Below are 16302 nucleotides of genomic sequence, written 5' to 3' on the forward strand. Positions count from 1 at the left end.
GATACATTTTACTTTTGTCTCTATTTTTGAAAGTTTTCTTAATAGAATATTTAATGAAACAGACACTAAAAAAATAGGAAACCATTTTGTAGCCGTGGGCTTGTGTGGAGAGTGGATAGTGAGCTCTGTGGCCACCTCTGCAGAGGGTGACCCCTCACCTGTGCCAGGTGGGGTGCCTGGCTGCATGGACCTCATCTGAGGCTCCACCTCGCCAGCTCTCTATTTACACCAGCTCAGCCCCTGCCACTGGAGCTGGCCCCAATTCTTTAGCCTTTCCAGGGTTCTGCTGGTGCCGACCCACCTTCAGGCAAGCAGATTTGGGTTATCTCTACTTTGCCAAGTCAGTGCCTATTTCAGCTGCTTTCTGTCCTGAAAGTACAGCCCCTCCCTGTGGTGGGCTCCTTTCTTGTTCTGGTCCCTCCTTCAGGGTCCGGTCAGCAGTCGGTGAATCCGTGCTCTGCTGTGGTGGACCCGGGGCGCCCCTCCCACCCATGGTGACCTCAGTGGGACCACCCCTAATGCATCTGTGTTTTTCCCACCTTGTTAAAGGATTCTTTGTTTTATCTCTTTTTTCCCAACCCTAACTGGATCCCATTGTCATTTATTTGGTACATCCTTCCCAGAACATCTCCTTCCTTACATTCTCCTGCCATTCTACCTGGACCCCCGACCCCGGGGCTCCCTTCTCTGTTTCCTTGTTACACAGCACAGAGCCAGAATCATACAGCGTTATCGCTTTTATGATTATAAAAATAATGCATGCTGATTGTAAAATAATCCAGACACTACATACATGCATGAAGAAGAAAGTAAAATCACTTCTTATTCCAAAACGGAGAGAATCATTCTTAGTATTTTTGTATGTCCTCCCAGACTTCTATGTGTATAACCACATTGAATTTTTGAAAATAACTTGTTTTTCCTTTAATGTAAACATTTTTCAAAGTCAGCAGCTACATGTGCCCTGCAGCCGCTGGTCCTGAACCAGGGAGTCACTGCAGAAGCATTGGGTGGTGGTGTGGAGGCGGCACTTTTTCAGGATGTACGTGCCCTGGTTCTACGCCTTTCAGGTCCTGTTCCGTAGGTATGGGGTGGGGCCCAGACTGTCTTTTAAAAAAATTGCCTGGATGATTCTAACACAGCCTCACTGGAGCATCGGGAAGTCTCTTGCTGGCTTCAGGGTAGATCATTTATGCCACTGGGTGTGCCCTGCAGCCACTCTTCTGCAGGTAGACAGGTTGTTTGTTCCTACTTTTCTGTTATTGCAAAAGCTGGGTCCTTCTAGATACATGTTTGTGCACTTAATTATATCTTCAAGTGGAGTCTTAAAAAAAGAATATGTATTTGTAAGCTTTTTGATTCGTGTCTCCAAGTTGCTTGCCGTGAAGTTTGGACAGAACTCACAGTGATGGTATGTCATCTCTGCAGACCCCACAGACACCAGCTTTGCAGTGTGCCAGACCGAATGGGAAGAATGTGAGAGGCTTTTTATGTTGAATTTGTTTGTGTAATTTCCTTTGGGGGGCATTTGTAGTTCTTCTTTTGTGAATTGCCACTCAATTATTTGCTTATTTTTGGGGGGGGCTGCTTCTTGTTTTCTTATTGGCTATCTGAGAACTTTCCATAGCAAACCAGTAAGGCATTGTCTGGTGTGCTGCAGATCACCTGGCATCCTGGGTGCCCTCAGTGCTTCCATCTCCACAGGCGCCTTCAAGTCCTGGTCCTCTCAGAACCCTCTAGTGACCATGTCCCCCAGTCAGGCCCCAGACTCTGTGTCCTGCTCCTTGCCCTGTGTGCAGGTTCCTCTGGCTGCCCTGGAATCCTTGGGGCTCCCACAGATTCATTGTACCGTTGCCCACTGCTGGCCTGTGATGGCCTGGACTGTCCTGCCAGGTATACATTCATGTTTCCTGTATACCCAGCCCAGAACCCCTCTCACCCCAGAACCTTCCTTGACTTCTGCCAAAGTTGAGCAGCCGGCCCTCTGGTAGGCACATGTGAGTGGATGTGGGCACACCTGGCCCCCTGGATCTGGTGGATGGAGGCACACCTGGCCCACTTGATCTGGTGGGTGTGGTCACGCCTGGCCCCCTGGATCTGGTGGGTGTGGGCACGCCTGGCCCCCTGGATCTGGTGGGTGTGGTCGTGCCTGGCCCCCTGGATCTGGTGGGTGTGGTCGTGCCTGGCCCCCTGGACCTGCTCAGGTGCCACTGTCTCCTGCAGGCTGTGCAGATGATGGGCGTTTCCTTCTCTGGGCTCCCTGTTTGTCCCCGGTGCTGAGGCGAGTAGCAGGTGCTCGTTAAGTGCTCACAAAGCCAAGCTGGCCTTGCAGGGCTCAGCTCAGTCAGCCCACACCTGCTGAGCAGCTCTTGTGTGCCTGCACTGCCCAGTGCCTGGAGGGAGGGAATGCCGGCCTCTCGTGACTCTGACACTGACCACCAGTCTTGTCTGATTGCAGTTGGGCCGGTGCACAAACAGCGTGGTCAAGTATGAGCTGATGCGCCCCTCCAACAAGGCCCCGCTCCTCGTGCTGTGTGAAGACCACCGGGGCCGCATGGTGAAGCACCAGTGCTGTCCTGGCTGTGGCTACTTCTGCACAGCGGTAAGAGCCCAGTCCGGCAGCCTCTGAGTCCTCCGCAGGCTTTACTGTCTGCTTACTGGTGCTGGTTCCTGTCCTGTGTCCACCTGCTGTCGGGTGGTCCAGCAGCTGGCCCAGGTCTGGTGTCTGTCTGGAGGTCTCCAATGTTCACAAGCCCCTTACTACCGCTGTTGAGCCCCAGTGCCTTAGACATCTTCACCCCCAACCCCCATTTCCCTCCTTCCGCCTGGAAGCCACTTTTGGAGATGACTAGGACGGTGTGACCTGGACTTCCAGGCCAGAGGAGGGAAGTGGGGTTGCGGGTGAAGGTGTCTAAGGCACTGGGGCTCGAGAGCAGCGATGAGGGGCTTGTGACGCACTGGAGACTCCAGGTGGAGGCTGTTCTGAGGACGTTCACCCCCCATGATGAGGGTGTACAGAGCACACAGCTCCTGGGAGAGGCGGCACCACCTTGATGTGCCCTGGGCAGTTTCTGCTGGGATCTTGGGTCATCAGTCACTTCAGTGTCAGACATCTGTGCTCAGCCGTGCCCAGGGCCCCCCGAGAATGGGCTGCTTCCCTTTGGAGCTCCCCTGTGTGGGCATCCTTGTGCATGTAGGGTGTGAGTGAGTGTGTGTGCACGCGTGCGCACATCTGTGTGAGCCTCTGCCTGTAAGCGTCTGTCTGTGTGCACCTGTGTGTGTGAGTGTTTGAGTGTGAGCTTCAGGCACCCACAGATGCCCGCTGCCCCTTTATGAACCTGGGCCAAGAGCTTCCACTTTTGGGGGCTTTTCTTTGGACTTCACACCTTGCATGTCCTCCCCATCTTCAAACATCCTTTTTTTGCTTCTGCTACATCTGTTTATCTCTGGCTTTCTGCAAGCAAATGCTGTTCTTATGGCTGTGCGCCTCTCCTCGAGGCTCACCTAGGTCGCCAAACCACATCTGCTGCGCACTGCTGGGCATTGGGGCAGCTCCACCTGCCTGATGCCGTGCCCTGAGGTGCTGTCGTCTGGCCCTGTCCCTATCCGCCCTGCAGAGTAGGGGCCTTCTGGGTCCTTCTTTAGGCCTTCTCTTTGCGGGCAGCCTCAGCTTTCCTGGGCCTGGATGGGTCAGAGGCAGCCAAGTGACCTCTGTCTGGCTTCAGCTTCCTCTCTGTGGGGCGAGAGCACCGTGGGAAGCATTGTTCCTCCTTCTTAATGATGCCTGGGGCCAAGACTGGACCCCACCCCGACCTACGGCTCACTCTGCAGACCGCCCAATGTGGGATGCGGTGCCAGTTTAGTAGTACTTTATTTTTCTAAATATTAACCCCAATTAAAACAAAAATTTTTTTTGTCCTCCCATTTTTAGGGTAATTTTATGGAGTGTCAGCCCGAGAGCAGCATCTCTCACCGTTTCCACAAAGACTGTGCCTCTCGAGTCAATAACGCCAGCTATTGTCCCCACTGTGGGGAGGAGAGCTCCAAGGCCAAAGAGGTGACGATAGCTAAAGCAGACACCACCTCGACCGTGACACCAGTCCCCGGGCAGGAGAAGGGCTCAGCCCTGGAGGGCAGGGCCGACACCACAACGGGCAGGTACCTGGCACAGGCTCTGGCTGGGCTCTCCCGACACCACAACGGGGCAGGTACCTGGCACAGGCTCTGGCTGGGCTCTCCAGTCGTCCATCTGAAAAAGTTTCAGTTGTTAATGTTATTGCCTCCTGCTGTTTTTTCCAGAAGTCTCTGAGCTGAAGCTGATGCTCATGGTGATTTCTGACATTTAAGACTCTGAAATTCATTTATTGCCATTTGTGCATACGTTGCTCTCTTTCAGTTTGGTTATGTAGATCCATTTGCCTGTTTTGAACCGGTTTTCACAGCACCCCCATTGATGTAGCTCTGTGGGGTTTCTGTTGCCGGCATAGTCCCGTCAGTACACAAGCGATAGACGAGTGGTAGCTGCTGCAGTCTGTGACTGAGTTCTGTGGCATTAAGGTTTGAAGGCCTTAGCTGAAGACAAAAAAAGTCTAAAAGAATTAGAAGTATTCATATTAGACAGATACAATTGTCTTCCTGAAAGAGTCCAGTAGAAACAGCTGAAAAACTTTTAGAGCTCAAAAGAGTCAGTAAGAGGATCTGATAAAGAAGAGATAGAAGCCGTTTGCCTTCTTCCTTAGCAGCAGTTCCCTACCTGAGAATAAAATAACGAAAGAGATCCTTTCAAAACTGCAACAAAACTTGTAACTACCCAGCAGAACAAAGAACTTAAATGTGACACTAATATAAAGAAAACGAAAACTTCCTTGAAGATTATTTAAAAGAGACTCAAATTGTGGACACGTTAAGGTGATTCCTTCCTATTAACCTGTAAATTTAATGCACTTTGAATCAAAATTCCAGTGGGATTTCCTTTTGTTGGGGTGGGCAGTGGACTTGATAGATTCCGCTTGAAGCTCATTCATGAGAGTGTATTTGAACTCGCTGCCCAGAAGTCTAGGAAAAGTTGCCCTAGTTTTCTCAGGAAATTTGGTTCTGAATCCTGAACCGGTAAATCCGGGGACTAAGCGGACAATAAGCAAATCCGCAGCTCTCACTTAGAAAACAGTGCACTTGGGCAGTCAGAGTCGGAACAGGCCATGTTTCATGTTTTCATAAACCTTTCCCCGATTTCCTCCCCTCAAGTGCTGCCGGGCCACCACTCTCGGAGGACGACAAGCTGCACGGTACAGCCTCCCACGTACCGGAGGGCTTTGATCCAACGGGACCTGCTGGGCTTGGGAGGCCAACCCCCGGCCTTTCCCAGGGACCAGGGAAGGAAACCTTGGAGAGTGCTCTCATCGCCCTCGACTCGGAGAAGTAAGACCCGACGTGATTTCAGAGATGTCTCAGAGCCTGTTTTAATCTGCACCCCGCGTTTTTCCCCATGGCGTCACTCTAGCACTTTTCAGCTTTTTGATTAATGCTGTTCATTAGAATAATTCGTATATTTTCACACTATTTTGGGAAATTACTGTCCTCTGCATTATATTAAGAGCAACATGTGACACCTTTGAAGTCCTAAGTGAGGAGGTAGGTCTTGGTGAGCTTTGACAAACATTTCCTGGTTGCTGTTGGCCCTGAACTGCCCTTAGGTCATGAGAGCAGACACTGCTTCTGCTGCCTTGACTCCGTTTCCCTCCCAGGCCACACCCCATCTGTGCAATGTGAGGGTTGGGCCAAGGGGCCCTGCAGGCTTTCCCGACAGCTGGCAAAAACCCACCCCTCCCTCCTCGTCCTCCTCTCAGCATTGCCCCACCAGGGAGGCAGACCAGACTGTGGCACTGAGGCTTGCGGTGGCCTCCTCCCTGGATCTCCCCTCTGTCTGCCTCCAGCCTCGCCTCTGAGCCTGTTCTTGAAGCGACGGTACCATCTACCCATGCCCACAGGCCCTGCTCGCTGACCAGACCCCAGACTGTTCCTGACCCCACTCTCTCCCCCATCCCTTGGTGATTGTGTTAGTCTGCTTTTGTGTCAATATAAAGAAATGCCCAGGGCTGGATAATTTATAAAGAAAAGAGGCTTAATTGGCTCACGGTTCTCCAGACTGTACAGGAAGCATGGTGCTGGCATCTGCTCCTTGCGAGGCCTCAGGAAGCTACAGTCATGGTGGAAGGCAAAGCAGGAGCAGTAGCAAGAGACAGAGAAGGGGGAGGCTCCCAGACTCTTAAGCGACCAGATCTTGTGGGAACTGACTGAAACTCATCACCAGGGGGAGGGATGACGCTAAGCCATTCATGAGGGATCTGCCTCCAGGATCCAGTCACCTTCTACCAGGTCTCACCTCCAACACTGGAGGTCACATTTCAACGTGAGTCTTGGGAGGGACACAGGTCCAAACCGTATCAGTTACCAGCTTAGTCATAGAGTTAAGGTTTCAAAGCAAAAGTGCCAGTGTTCCCAGCTCACACCGCGCAAGGCATCTTCTGTAGTGTGAGCTGTGCCCTCACTCATGACCACGCTGTGCGGGCTTATCCTGGCTGGGGCTGGTCCCGGCTGTGCTGAGCGTAGATGAGGTTCCTCTGCATCCTGCGCTGGTTCTGTTGTCGTGCTGTGTAAAAGCCTCACAGTGCGTAGTGTTCTCCTGCAGTGACTGGGAACGCAGTTTCTTGTGCTGCAGTTTTTACCGTGAGGTATCTTAACTGGTGGGTTTGTACTTGAGCTTATGGGGCTGGTGGGCAGACGTCCGCCGGGCCTTCCAGCCTTCTGCTTCACGTGTGGGACGCGGAGCCCCATGCTGACTGTTGTCCTGTGCTTCCCACAGACCCAAGAAGCTTCGCTTCCACCCAAAGCAGCTGTACTTCTCCGCCAGGCAAGGGGAGCTTCAGAAGGTGCTCCTCATGCTGGGTAAGTGCCTGCCTGCGGCCCGGGCACACGCAGCCGGCCCTGTGGCACTGAAAGAAGCTGAGAGCAGTTGTTACCCCTTCCTCAGAAGGCTGGTCTCGTTTTGGTTTTCTGTTTTTGTATCTCTGAGTTCTCTGATGAGTGAGAATAGGTTGCCCACTGGTGTTGAGGCTTTTTATGGTGTTCATATCCAGTTACGCAGGATATTAGAACTATTCTCTACGAAGTTCTAATTTTAAAAAAGGAATTAGATATGCGGTTATTAAATCAAGCAGAAATAGAGATTAAGGAAAAGCAAAACTAGTGAGTTGGGGCCCTGAGATGTGATGACGGCAGCCGATGTCTCACCTGTGCTGATCGAAGCAGCTGTGGTGTGGACAAAGTAGGCTTCAGCTATAGGTATTTTATAGCAGGCAAACCGATTGCATTAGATTTCTAATACCCAAAAGCATACTTGTTAGAGAGCCTTCCCCGTGATAATTTGGTCTCTGAGCTCATAGCTCTAGGCTTGATTTCTGTGACGTTCATCGTCTCTGGGTTGAAAAGGATGATTAAGTAGCCCTTTACTGGACAGTACATCAAGTAAAAAGAAGTGAAACCATTTGCTGTTAAAAAAAAGGTTTATTTATGTTGACCAGCAGTTTTAATCATTTTTGTCATAGACTTCACGTGACACTAAGGTCACCTCACTGCTCTGTTGCTCACCATCCCCTCAGACCTCCTGGGAATTGACCGACGCTCAGGCCTCTGTCCCCGGCCTTGCTTGCTCCCCTAGGGTGCGTCTGCCCTGGTCAGCCGCCTCACAGGGCCTGGGGCGGCCATGGCCAGGACACACGGAAACACAGAAGGAACCTCAGAGTTAGAGCAGGGCGGTAAAGGGAAGAGCGTGCCTTGCCGAGTTAGTTCAATTCTGCAGGAGACTAGCACACTCAAGTCTCAAGTCCAGAGGATGGTGCTGTGGGTGGGTTCCGGCGTGGCTCGAGGTGGCTGTTTGTGTGGAAGATGGTCATTTGTGAGTGCTTGCCAGCCATCGTGATAGTCCTGAGCTGGAGTCTGTGGCTACATCTGAAATCATTAATAAAACTGTGTTTGTTCACAGTGGACGGAATTGACCCCAACTTCAAAATGGAGCACCAGAATAAGCGCTCTCCACTGCACGCCGCGGCGGAGGCTGGACACGTGGACATCTGCCACATGCTGGTTCAGGTTCGGTGGCACGGCGCCCTCCTGGGGCTCTTCACCTGCTCTCTTTTATTTTTATCAAAGTAAAATAATACCACGTTCATGGTTCTTCCAGTGTAAGAGTTCCATAGTGCTGTGAAGCAGACACAGAATCAGCTTTTCCGCCCCCGAGTCCCGCAGGTGGATCAGTGCTTCCCGCTTTTCTTCCGGCATTTACCACTGCCTTTGAGAAGACCATGCCGCCATTTGGCTGTTTCTTGATTTGCTTTCTTTGGTTTTGGTTTTGGTTCTTCACACTCATGACTTCCCCCTGCGGGAGCCAAGCACTTGCAGAGGCACGGACGCCCCTTCCCCAGCCCCATTGACTGGCTCCCATTTTGTTTAGATCAGATGGTGTGAGCATTTTCAAGCCGAACCACGTCGTCTGCAGGGTATGTTATGTCTGTCGCTAATCACTGGCTTGTGTTTCTGTTGGTTGAGGTGACTCTGCTTCCTGCTAATTTATTCTGAACCATCCGAACACTGCCCGCTGTCTCTGGGTTCAGACACGCGACGCTGTTTGTCCCCGTGACGTCCCTTCCCTGATCCTGGTGTTGGATCCCCTGTTTCTCAAATGCCAGGTTTGAGTCTGATGCGGTCTGACTTCTGATCCTTTGTGTGTGACCTATTATTTCTGGAGACTTTAGGAACTTTCCTTGAACCCCGCTGGTCTGAAGTCGCGCCTCATTGTAACGTGGGTCCTTTTAGATCCACCGGGGCATCTGGTGCAGGTGCTGTGCCCTTTCAGTGCCGAAATCCACACCTGTCAGTTCTAGGAGGGTTTCCTGTGTGACTTCTGTGCCCAGGTCCTCTACCTGTCTCAGCTCTGTCCTGGGACTCTCGTAACTCTGGTGTGGAACCTTCCGGACCAATTTCCTGCCGTGGTCTGTTTCTTGTCTTTTGGTTCTGCCTTCCAGGCAGCATTCTCACCTTCAGCTTCCAGACCCTGGGGGATTTTTAACATGTGTGGTCACATTTTCAAATCCCAGTGCTTCCTTTTTGCTCTTGGATAGTTCCTCTTTCAGTAGCCTCTTGTTCGTCCCTTATTTCTCTGATGATGTTATGGTTATTTTCAAGTTTTATGCTGCTCTGTTTTAGTTTTTCTTATCTAAAGGTTTTCTTCAAATGCCCAGTGATTCTTGTTTGTATTTAAAGTAAACTACTAAAAAGCCGGTGGTAGCTCTTGCTTGCCGGGGGCTTGTCAGCTGCAGGGTGATCTGCAGGCCTGGCTGTTTTGTTGGGGCCCCCAGGCCCCACTGTCTGGGAAGGACCTGTGCTCTCGGACTGCACCTGTCTCTGCCTTTCTTAGGGCCAAGAAGGAGAGAGCGACGGGGCGCACCGTCTGCTGTGCTCACTGCTGTCCAGCTGCCTCAGTCTGTCCCCCGTTTCCGGAGTCATAACTGATGGTGTTTTGTTACTATTTGCCTGGAATGATTTTTCACTTCTTTTATTCTGACCTTTTCCCTCATTTTTGGATATATGTATTTTAAACATAGAGCTTGATTTTTATAAATTTAGTCTAACAATCTTGGTATTTTAATAGGAACTTTTAGTCCTTTATTTATACCTAATGTCTTATATTGTAGTTTTAATTTCTAGCTGTCTTAGTCCATTTTCTCTTGCTGTAAGAGAATACTTGAGACCGGGTCATTTATAAAGCAAAGAAATTTATTTCTCACAGTTCTGCAGGCTGGGAAGCCCAAGGTCGAGGGGCTGCCTCTGCTGACTTATGGTGAGGACCTCATGCTGTGCCCGAACACAGCCAGGAACCGCACCAAGAGGGACACGCTCCAGCACAGCCTTGCTGTGGACCAGGCTGCCCACACGGGAGCAGTTCCATTCCTGGGTGCTGACTCTGCCTTTCAGAAAGGCGTGGCTCCATCTTCGCAGCCTCGTCACCTCTTAAAGGCCCAGCCTCAAAACCTTATTGGGGCCCCCAGCCCCAGTAAATAAATTGCATTCAGACCATAGTGCCAGCCTTTTGAAGCCAACGCTTTTTTGGTCATTCTTGCCGTCTTTTGAATTGATTTTTATTTTGATTTTGCCATTTCTCTTCTCTCTGTTACAAACTTTCCACTTCTTGCCCCAGTGGTTCCTCTCAGTCTCACATGCAGACTTGACTTACGAAGGTCAAGACTGAATGAGATGATGATGGGGGAGCCAAGCCCTGGCAGGGGGTGAGGGAAGGAGCAGCTGAGTGAACTGGGGTCCAGTAAGCCAGGGGTTTGTGGGGGCTCCTGGAGGCTGAGAGGAAAGTGTGTCATGAGAAGCGCTGAGCCAAGGTAGGCACTGGGGGCCAGCTCCATGCAGGAGGAGCCGCGGAGGCCACTGGGTATGTCAGGGAGAAGCAGAAAAGGATTCGGAGACAGTGGGGTGGCCTCAAGACGAGTCATGTGGGCTGTGGTTCGTGGTGAGTCCATGAGGGAAGTGGCTTGACTTGGTGGGAACAGGCTTGTGGGAGGGGGTGAGGTCAGGGGCAGCCGGGGGTCAGGGAGTGGGGGGTGGTCGTCCAGACACAGGCAGAGCTGGAGCGAGGGGTGGGCTGTTCAGGGCCGGAGTGATGCCAGGACATTCATAGGTGGGGCTCTGAGGAAGAGGAAGAGAGCGTGGTCTGGAAGAGGCAGGAGCTGGTGTTGTGGGGCTCGAGAGCAGATGCCGGTGGAGGTCCAGGCATTGGGCTGGGAGGCCCTCTTCTCTCCTGGGAGGCCTAGTGAAGGGTGTGGCGTGATTCTGTTCTGTTGCGGATGGACCTGGATGGGGACGAGTGTGCAGAGCCACGTGGGGGAACGGACCAGACAGGAACAAGGGCTGTATGAGTGCTGCCCCGATGGCCCCAGGAGCTGGGTGAGGCCATGAATGTGGATGTGTGAGCCCGTGAGGGTGGGGTGTGCTGAGCCTGTGAGGGTGGGGTGTGTGAGCCCATGAGGGTGGGGTGTGTGAGCCCGTGAGGGTGGGGTGTGTGAGCCCGTGAGGGTGGGGTGTGTGAGCCCGTGAGGGTGGGGTGTGTGAGCCTGTGAGGGTGGGGTGTGTGAGCCCGTGAGGGTGGGGTGTGTGAGCCCGTGAGGGTGGGGTGTGTGAGCCCGTGAGGGTGGGGTGTGTGAGCCCATTCTCCATGCCCACTGCTGTCTGTGGAGGCTTCTTGAAGACATTCCTCCTGTGCCTGGAATTCCAGGTTGCTGGTGGTTTTCCTCAGGTCATGTAAGGAATGATGTCACTGTCTTCCGACTTCCATTCTTCCTTTTGAGAAGTTACCTTCCACTCCTTTGAAAGACACTGTGTTCTCTTTGGCTTTCTTTTTCTTTTTTTTTTTTGAGTCGGAGTCTCACTGTCGCCCAGGCTGGAGTGCAGTGGCGCAATCTCGGCTCACTGCAAGCTCCGCCTCCCGGGTTCACGCCATTCTCCTGCCTCAGCCTCTCCGAGTAGCTGGGACTACAGGCGCCTGCCACCACGCCCGGCTAATTTTTTTGTATTTTTAGTAGAGACGGGGTTTCACCGTGGTCTCGATCTCCTGACCTCGTGATCCGCCCACCTCGGCCTCCCAAAGTGCTGGGATTACAAGCGTGAGCCACCGCGCCCGGCCTGGCTTTCTTTTTTAAACATTAAAATTAAAAAAAAAAAAAACAAAAAACATATGGTTGCATCATGCACACAGAAAAGTCCTTTAAATTTCAACATCTGGTTAACAAATCATTCTACTCTGGCCCTGACATTCCCACCCCCGTGAGACACAGCGTCGCTGGCTCCCTGGACACCTGGTAGACCCCTGGGTGCCCTCCCTGGGAACAGCAGCCGTTTTGGTCTCACCGTCCTGCAAGTGCCTCGCGTAGCAGGGTTCCATGTGTTTGCTTTTAACCTTTATGCTAACTGAGTTGTCCAGCGTAAGTTCCTTTGTGTCTGCTTCTGTCAGTCAGGAAAACAAGGGAGTGTAGAAATGGGACATGGCCGTGGGGCTGAGTGGCCCAGCCCTGCCAGGGCTCCCTCCTGACTGCCCGTGCTCTGTGCTTGCCTGAAACGTCGTCGTTGAGGAGGCTGAGTGAGGGGAGTACAGAGCTCTTCGTTCTGTTTTACAGCCTCTTGTGAGTTCAGTGCCGTGAAATAACACGATGTATGGGGAGGAAATCGTTGTGTCCCTTGGTGCTGCTGTCCGTGCAGTGCGCGGGGTCTGACCAGCCTGGAACTTCAGGTTGAACCCCTAGCCTGGTGTTTAGTTTGGTGACCTGCCCTGCAGAACTTACTGTTGCTGGTCGTAGAGGGATTTCTATTTTTTTTCTTCCCCTTAGAATCTAAGCGGTTTTCCTGAGATTCTCCAGGAAGAGAGAGAGATTGCCTTTGTCTCTAGTTTGCCCTGAATCCAGGGGTGCTGTTTCTCAGGGTTTCAGCATCTGCAGGGGTGTCTCACATCTCACACACACTCTTTGGGCAGGCTCTGGCCACGCCAGGGAGGGCCTGTGGTGTCATCTCCCCCGGGCTCCCGTCTTGGTCTCATGTGGAGTCATCTCCCCTGTGCACAGACAGAGAAATCCATCGTGCAAAAAGCGCTTCCCTGGCAGCCGACCTGGGGTCCACCCCAGCCTTTTGCCAGTGCTGGGGACATCAGTGTTCTGGCTCCCAGGCTGGGGAGGGGCTCTGAGGGTCGGTCACGGAGCCTCCCGGGTGTCCGAGCTGCCTCAAGCACCCCGAGGTCTTTTCTGACTTGATCTGTGTTTTCATACCTGTGGAGTCGGGAGCTGTGCCTCCATCTGCTGCAGCTCTAGGGTGCTGCTGTCCTCTCTCACCTGCTGCCCTTCGGTGTCCAGGTCCCTCGTGTTGCAAGATTTCATGCCATGTCTGCAGTTTCTAGAGAGCACCGAGCGAGGTGCCACACGCTCCCATCCGAACTCACCACAGACACTCATGTTTTCATCGATCTGCTCTTCTGTCATCTCTCATTAAAAAAAATGTTGTAAACTCCTTTACTGTTGTCTCCCCCACGCCCCTACCAAGACCATGTAGGGTCCAGTCTCGATTCTCTAACCCCTTTTCCTGAAAAGGTGCTACCTCCTTCCCAGGCTGCATCTGCCATTCGGTGACGGCTGGTGACGGATGGATGGGTGGTGGGCTGAGAAGAGGGGACTAGGAAGGGCTATTCCAGGCTCAGCCCTGCCTCCCACAGCCTTGCCTCTGGGTGTAGGGGAAACAGAGGCATGACTGACCAGGGCCAGGATGGTGCCAGCTGGGCCACGGCCACACGTGGGGTAGTCAGCAAACACCGTGGACTCCCAGCAAGGCTGCTGCCTGGTGTTTGGAGGCTGCTGTGGTCGCAGACAACCGCCTCACCTCGGCTCCCTGGCAACAAGCTGGGGGTGGGAGCGGGAGGGAGGAGGGGCCCCTGTCTTAGGAGCCTCACAGGCTGCACCGGGAGAGCAGCCAGCCTGGGCCAGGGGCCGCCAGGTCCCGAGGGTGCCACCCAAACGTCGTGGATGCTTTTGTTGGGTGGCACACCCTGGAAGAGGGCATCTGGATCCCAGCCCTGGGGGCCCTCAGGTTTCAGGGGCCACCCCCCAGTAGGCAGAGCTGGTTGACGGTGGACACTGGGGATAGGAGGTGGGTGGGGTGCCAAGGGCATTACCACTTTGGGAGTGTAGATAGGCAAGTAGGAGGTGGGCAGCTGCCCCCAGAGGGAGGCCCTGTGTCCCCCACTGGACAGCCCCCCAGGAACTGAGGTGCCCTGCAGTTAAGTGGAGAGGCCAGGCCCTAGGCTCTGGGAAGAGGGTTGAGGGCCTGATGGCTCCCGCCGGCAAAGTCTCCCCCTCCACTCGTGGGGCCAGGAAGGGGGCAGAGGGGCCACAGAGGCCTCTCAGAGGAGGGCAGGGGTGGGGTGGTCACTGCCTTCTCCCCACTGCACCCCGTACCTGCCTGCAGAAGCTGGGCTGCTCTGTGGCACCAGCCCTGGCCAGGATGCTCCTCCCTGGAGTCCCCTAGCAGGGACTGCATGCTGAAGCCATTGCTGGGCGGTGGCAGATGACTGAGCGGCTGGTAGGACCGGCCATGCAGCACTCAGGGGGCCCAGGACGTTGGCGAAGGCTCCACCCGCACCCCCTTCTGCCAGCGCCTCAACCAGGGTGAGGCCCACGCAGGTGTAGGGAGGTTGCAGGTTTAGGGATCTTGTAGATGAAAGGTGGCAGGTGTAGGGAGATTGCAGGTGTAGGAAGATTGCAGGTGTAGGGGGTCTTGCAGGCTTAGGGGGCCTTGCAGGTGCAGGGAGCCTTGCAGGTGTAGGGGATTGCCGCGCTGCAGGTGTGTCTTGTCCCCTCGGGGACTGGGGACTGGGAGAGCGACTGTGCCGCCGGGGCTGCAGGCGGGAGTCGCTGTGGGCCCAATGCCTGGGAGGCGGACCGCGATGGGTAGCCGTTGGCGGGGAGTGCGCGCGAGCCTGGGAAGGGCGCCCTCAGTCAGAGCCTCGCGGAGGGTGAGCGGCCAGCGGCTTCGGCCTTGGAGTCCCAGGCGGTGTGGGACTTGGTCACTGCCAGCCGCTCCGCTTGCGGTGAGGATTTGGGGAGCGCGTGGGAGGCGGGTCCTGCTCCACGCCTGCGTGGGGTCCAGGATGGAGCTGGATCGGGGGCGGGACCTGTTTCTTGGCGCTGGCAGGTCTGTTTGGAAATGCAGTTGGCCGCCGCGCGGGTCTCGCTTTGACTCTTCCTTTGGCTCCGCTGCTTCCCTCCACTCTTAGAGCTTTCTTGGACTTTGTCTCAGTGCCCTGTGTTTTCATGGGCGGGGTCATTTCCTTCTGCTTACCCGGGTCCTGGGTGCGGTGTGGGTCTGTGAGGGCTCTGCGCTGGGGAGCTGGCGGGCTCCCGTTTCCTATGGGCCGCCGAGAGCTGCCCAAGCCCTCCTTCCTGGGGAAGGACCCCCATCCTCCCCTGTGCTCCGCCCGAAGCCATCAGCTCCTCCTGCCCTTGCAGACTCGGGTCTGTCTGCACTTCCGCCCGCGCTGCCGGCCTGGTGCTGGCGCAGGGGCTTTCGGTGCCAGCCTCTCCATTGTGGGCGCACCCTCTCTCCTTTCACCAGGATTTGTGGGGTCTGGGGGAGCAGCCTCTGTGTGCTGAGGGTGCAGGCAGAACCACAGCTCCTCTGCACAGCACGGGCCTCGCTCTTTACCTTGTTTTGTGTTTTTTAAGCTTACTATTTGTTAAAAATTAGCTGTTGTAGACTTCCGACGCTACTTTACCTTCAGGTTTGGCAGCCGGACCTTGGCTTTGAGCTTTGGTGTTTGAGGTCAGCCTTGGGTCACTGCCCCCGCTGTGCGCCTCCAGGCCTCAGCCTTTTGACCTCTGACCCTTGCTCTGTGGACCCTGCGTTCTCTTTGGGGAAGCCCAGCTCCTTCTGGTCAAAGTCCCCTGAGCCTCTCACTGCCCCTCTGTTTTGTGGTACTTTTTTTTTTTTTTTTTTTTGAAACAGAGTTCACTCGTGTTGCCCAGGCTGGAGTGCAGTGGTGCAATCTGGGCTCACTGCAACCGCTGCCTCCCAGGTTCAAGCAACTCTCCTGCCTCAGCCTCCTGCGTAGCTGGGATTACAGGCGCCTGCCACCACGCCCGGCTAATTTTTGTATTTTTAGTAGAGATGGGGTTTCACCATGTTGGCCAGGCTGGTCTCGAACGCCTGACCTCAGGTGATCCACCTGCCTTGGCCTCCCAAAGTGCTGGATGAGAGGCGTGAGCCGCCACGCCTGGCCTCTCCACCTGCCTTGACCTCCCAAAGTGCTCGGATGACAGGCTGAGCCGCCGCACCCGGCCTCTCCACCCCTCTTAGCCATTATGAGCTAGCCTCATTTTCCATATAGACCATTCTAGGGCTGTTTAAACATTCCTTATTTAATTGTGTTACTTTTGGTTTTTAATTACTAATAGTAAAAACAATACTATTTTCAACGTTTTTTCATAATGTTTATTTTATAAATGAAATACTAGGTCTTTGTCATCTAAGAAGTTTTTCCTCATGGAGAAAAGGTTTCAACAGCCAAACAGCTGATTTGCTTTTAGCACACAACCAATTTTAAAGTTGAGGGCTTCTTAAGTTTCAGACCAAGAAAAATTTACCTGCCAGTTAATTGGTCTTTCAAGTTTCTCCGTTTATTCGGAAAAATGGAAACTGTTCTGGAAT

The 16302-nt window shown here is 53.6% G+C and overlaps 1 protein-coding gene and 2 pseudogenes across 8 annotated transcripts in view; 1 reads left to right on the plus strand and 2 right to left on the minus strand.

The window, feature by feature from the left end:
• EHMT1 (euchromatic histone lysine methyltransferase 1) overlaps positions 1 to 16302 on the plus strand; it is a 202643-nt gene that overhangs the window by 161385 nt on the left and 24956 nt on the right. For 7 of the 8 annotated variants that reach the window (XR_004031494.1, XR_004031495.1, XM_030818328.1 and 4 more), the window contains 5 exons: positions 2459 to 2602; positions 3932 to 4158; positions 5245 to 5418; positions 6863 to 6945; positions 8042 to 8148. Coding sequence is in view for 6 of the 8 variants with exons in the window: in XM_030818328.1 (XP_030674188.1) it covers positions 2459 to 2602; positions 3932 to 4158; positions 5245 to 5418; positions 6863 to 6945; positions 8042 to 8148 (735 nt within the window). In the remaining 2 variants the exon portion in view is untranslated. The remainder of the gene's footprint in view (positions 1 to 2458; positions 2603 to 3931; positions 4159 to 5244; positions 5419 to 6862; positions 6946 to 8041; positions 8149 to 16302) is intronic. The other variant, XM_030818330.1, reaches the window with a different exon arrangement.
• Positions 10736 to 11493, minus strand: LOC115836405 (annotated as a pseudogene).
• LOC105740189 lies at positions 11769 to 15056 on the minus strand (annotated as a pseudogene).

The sequence above is a fragment of the Nomascus leucogenys genome, chromosome 8 (genome assembly GCF_006542625.1).
Source record: "Nomascus leucogenys isolate Asia chromosome 8, Asia_NLE_v1, whole genome shotgun sequence".
Classification (NCBI taxonomy): domain Eukaryota; kingdom Metazoa; phylum Chordata; class Mammalia; order Primates; family Hylobatidae; genus Nomascus; species Nomascus leucogenys.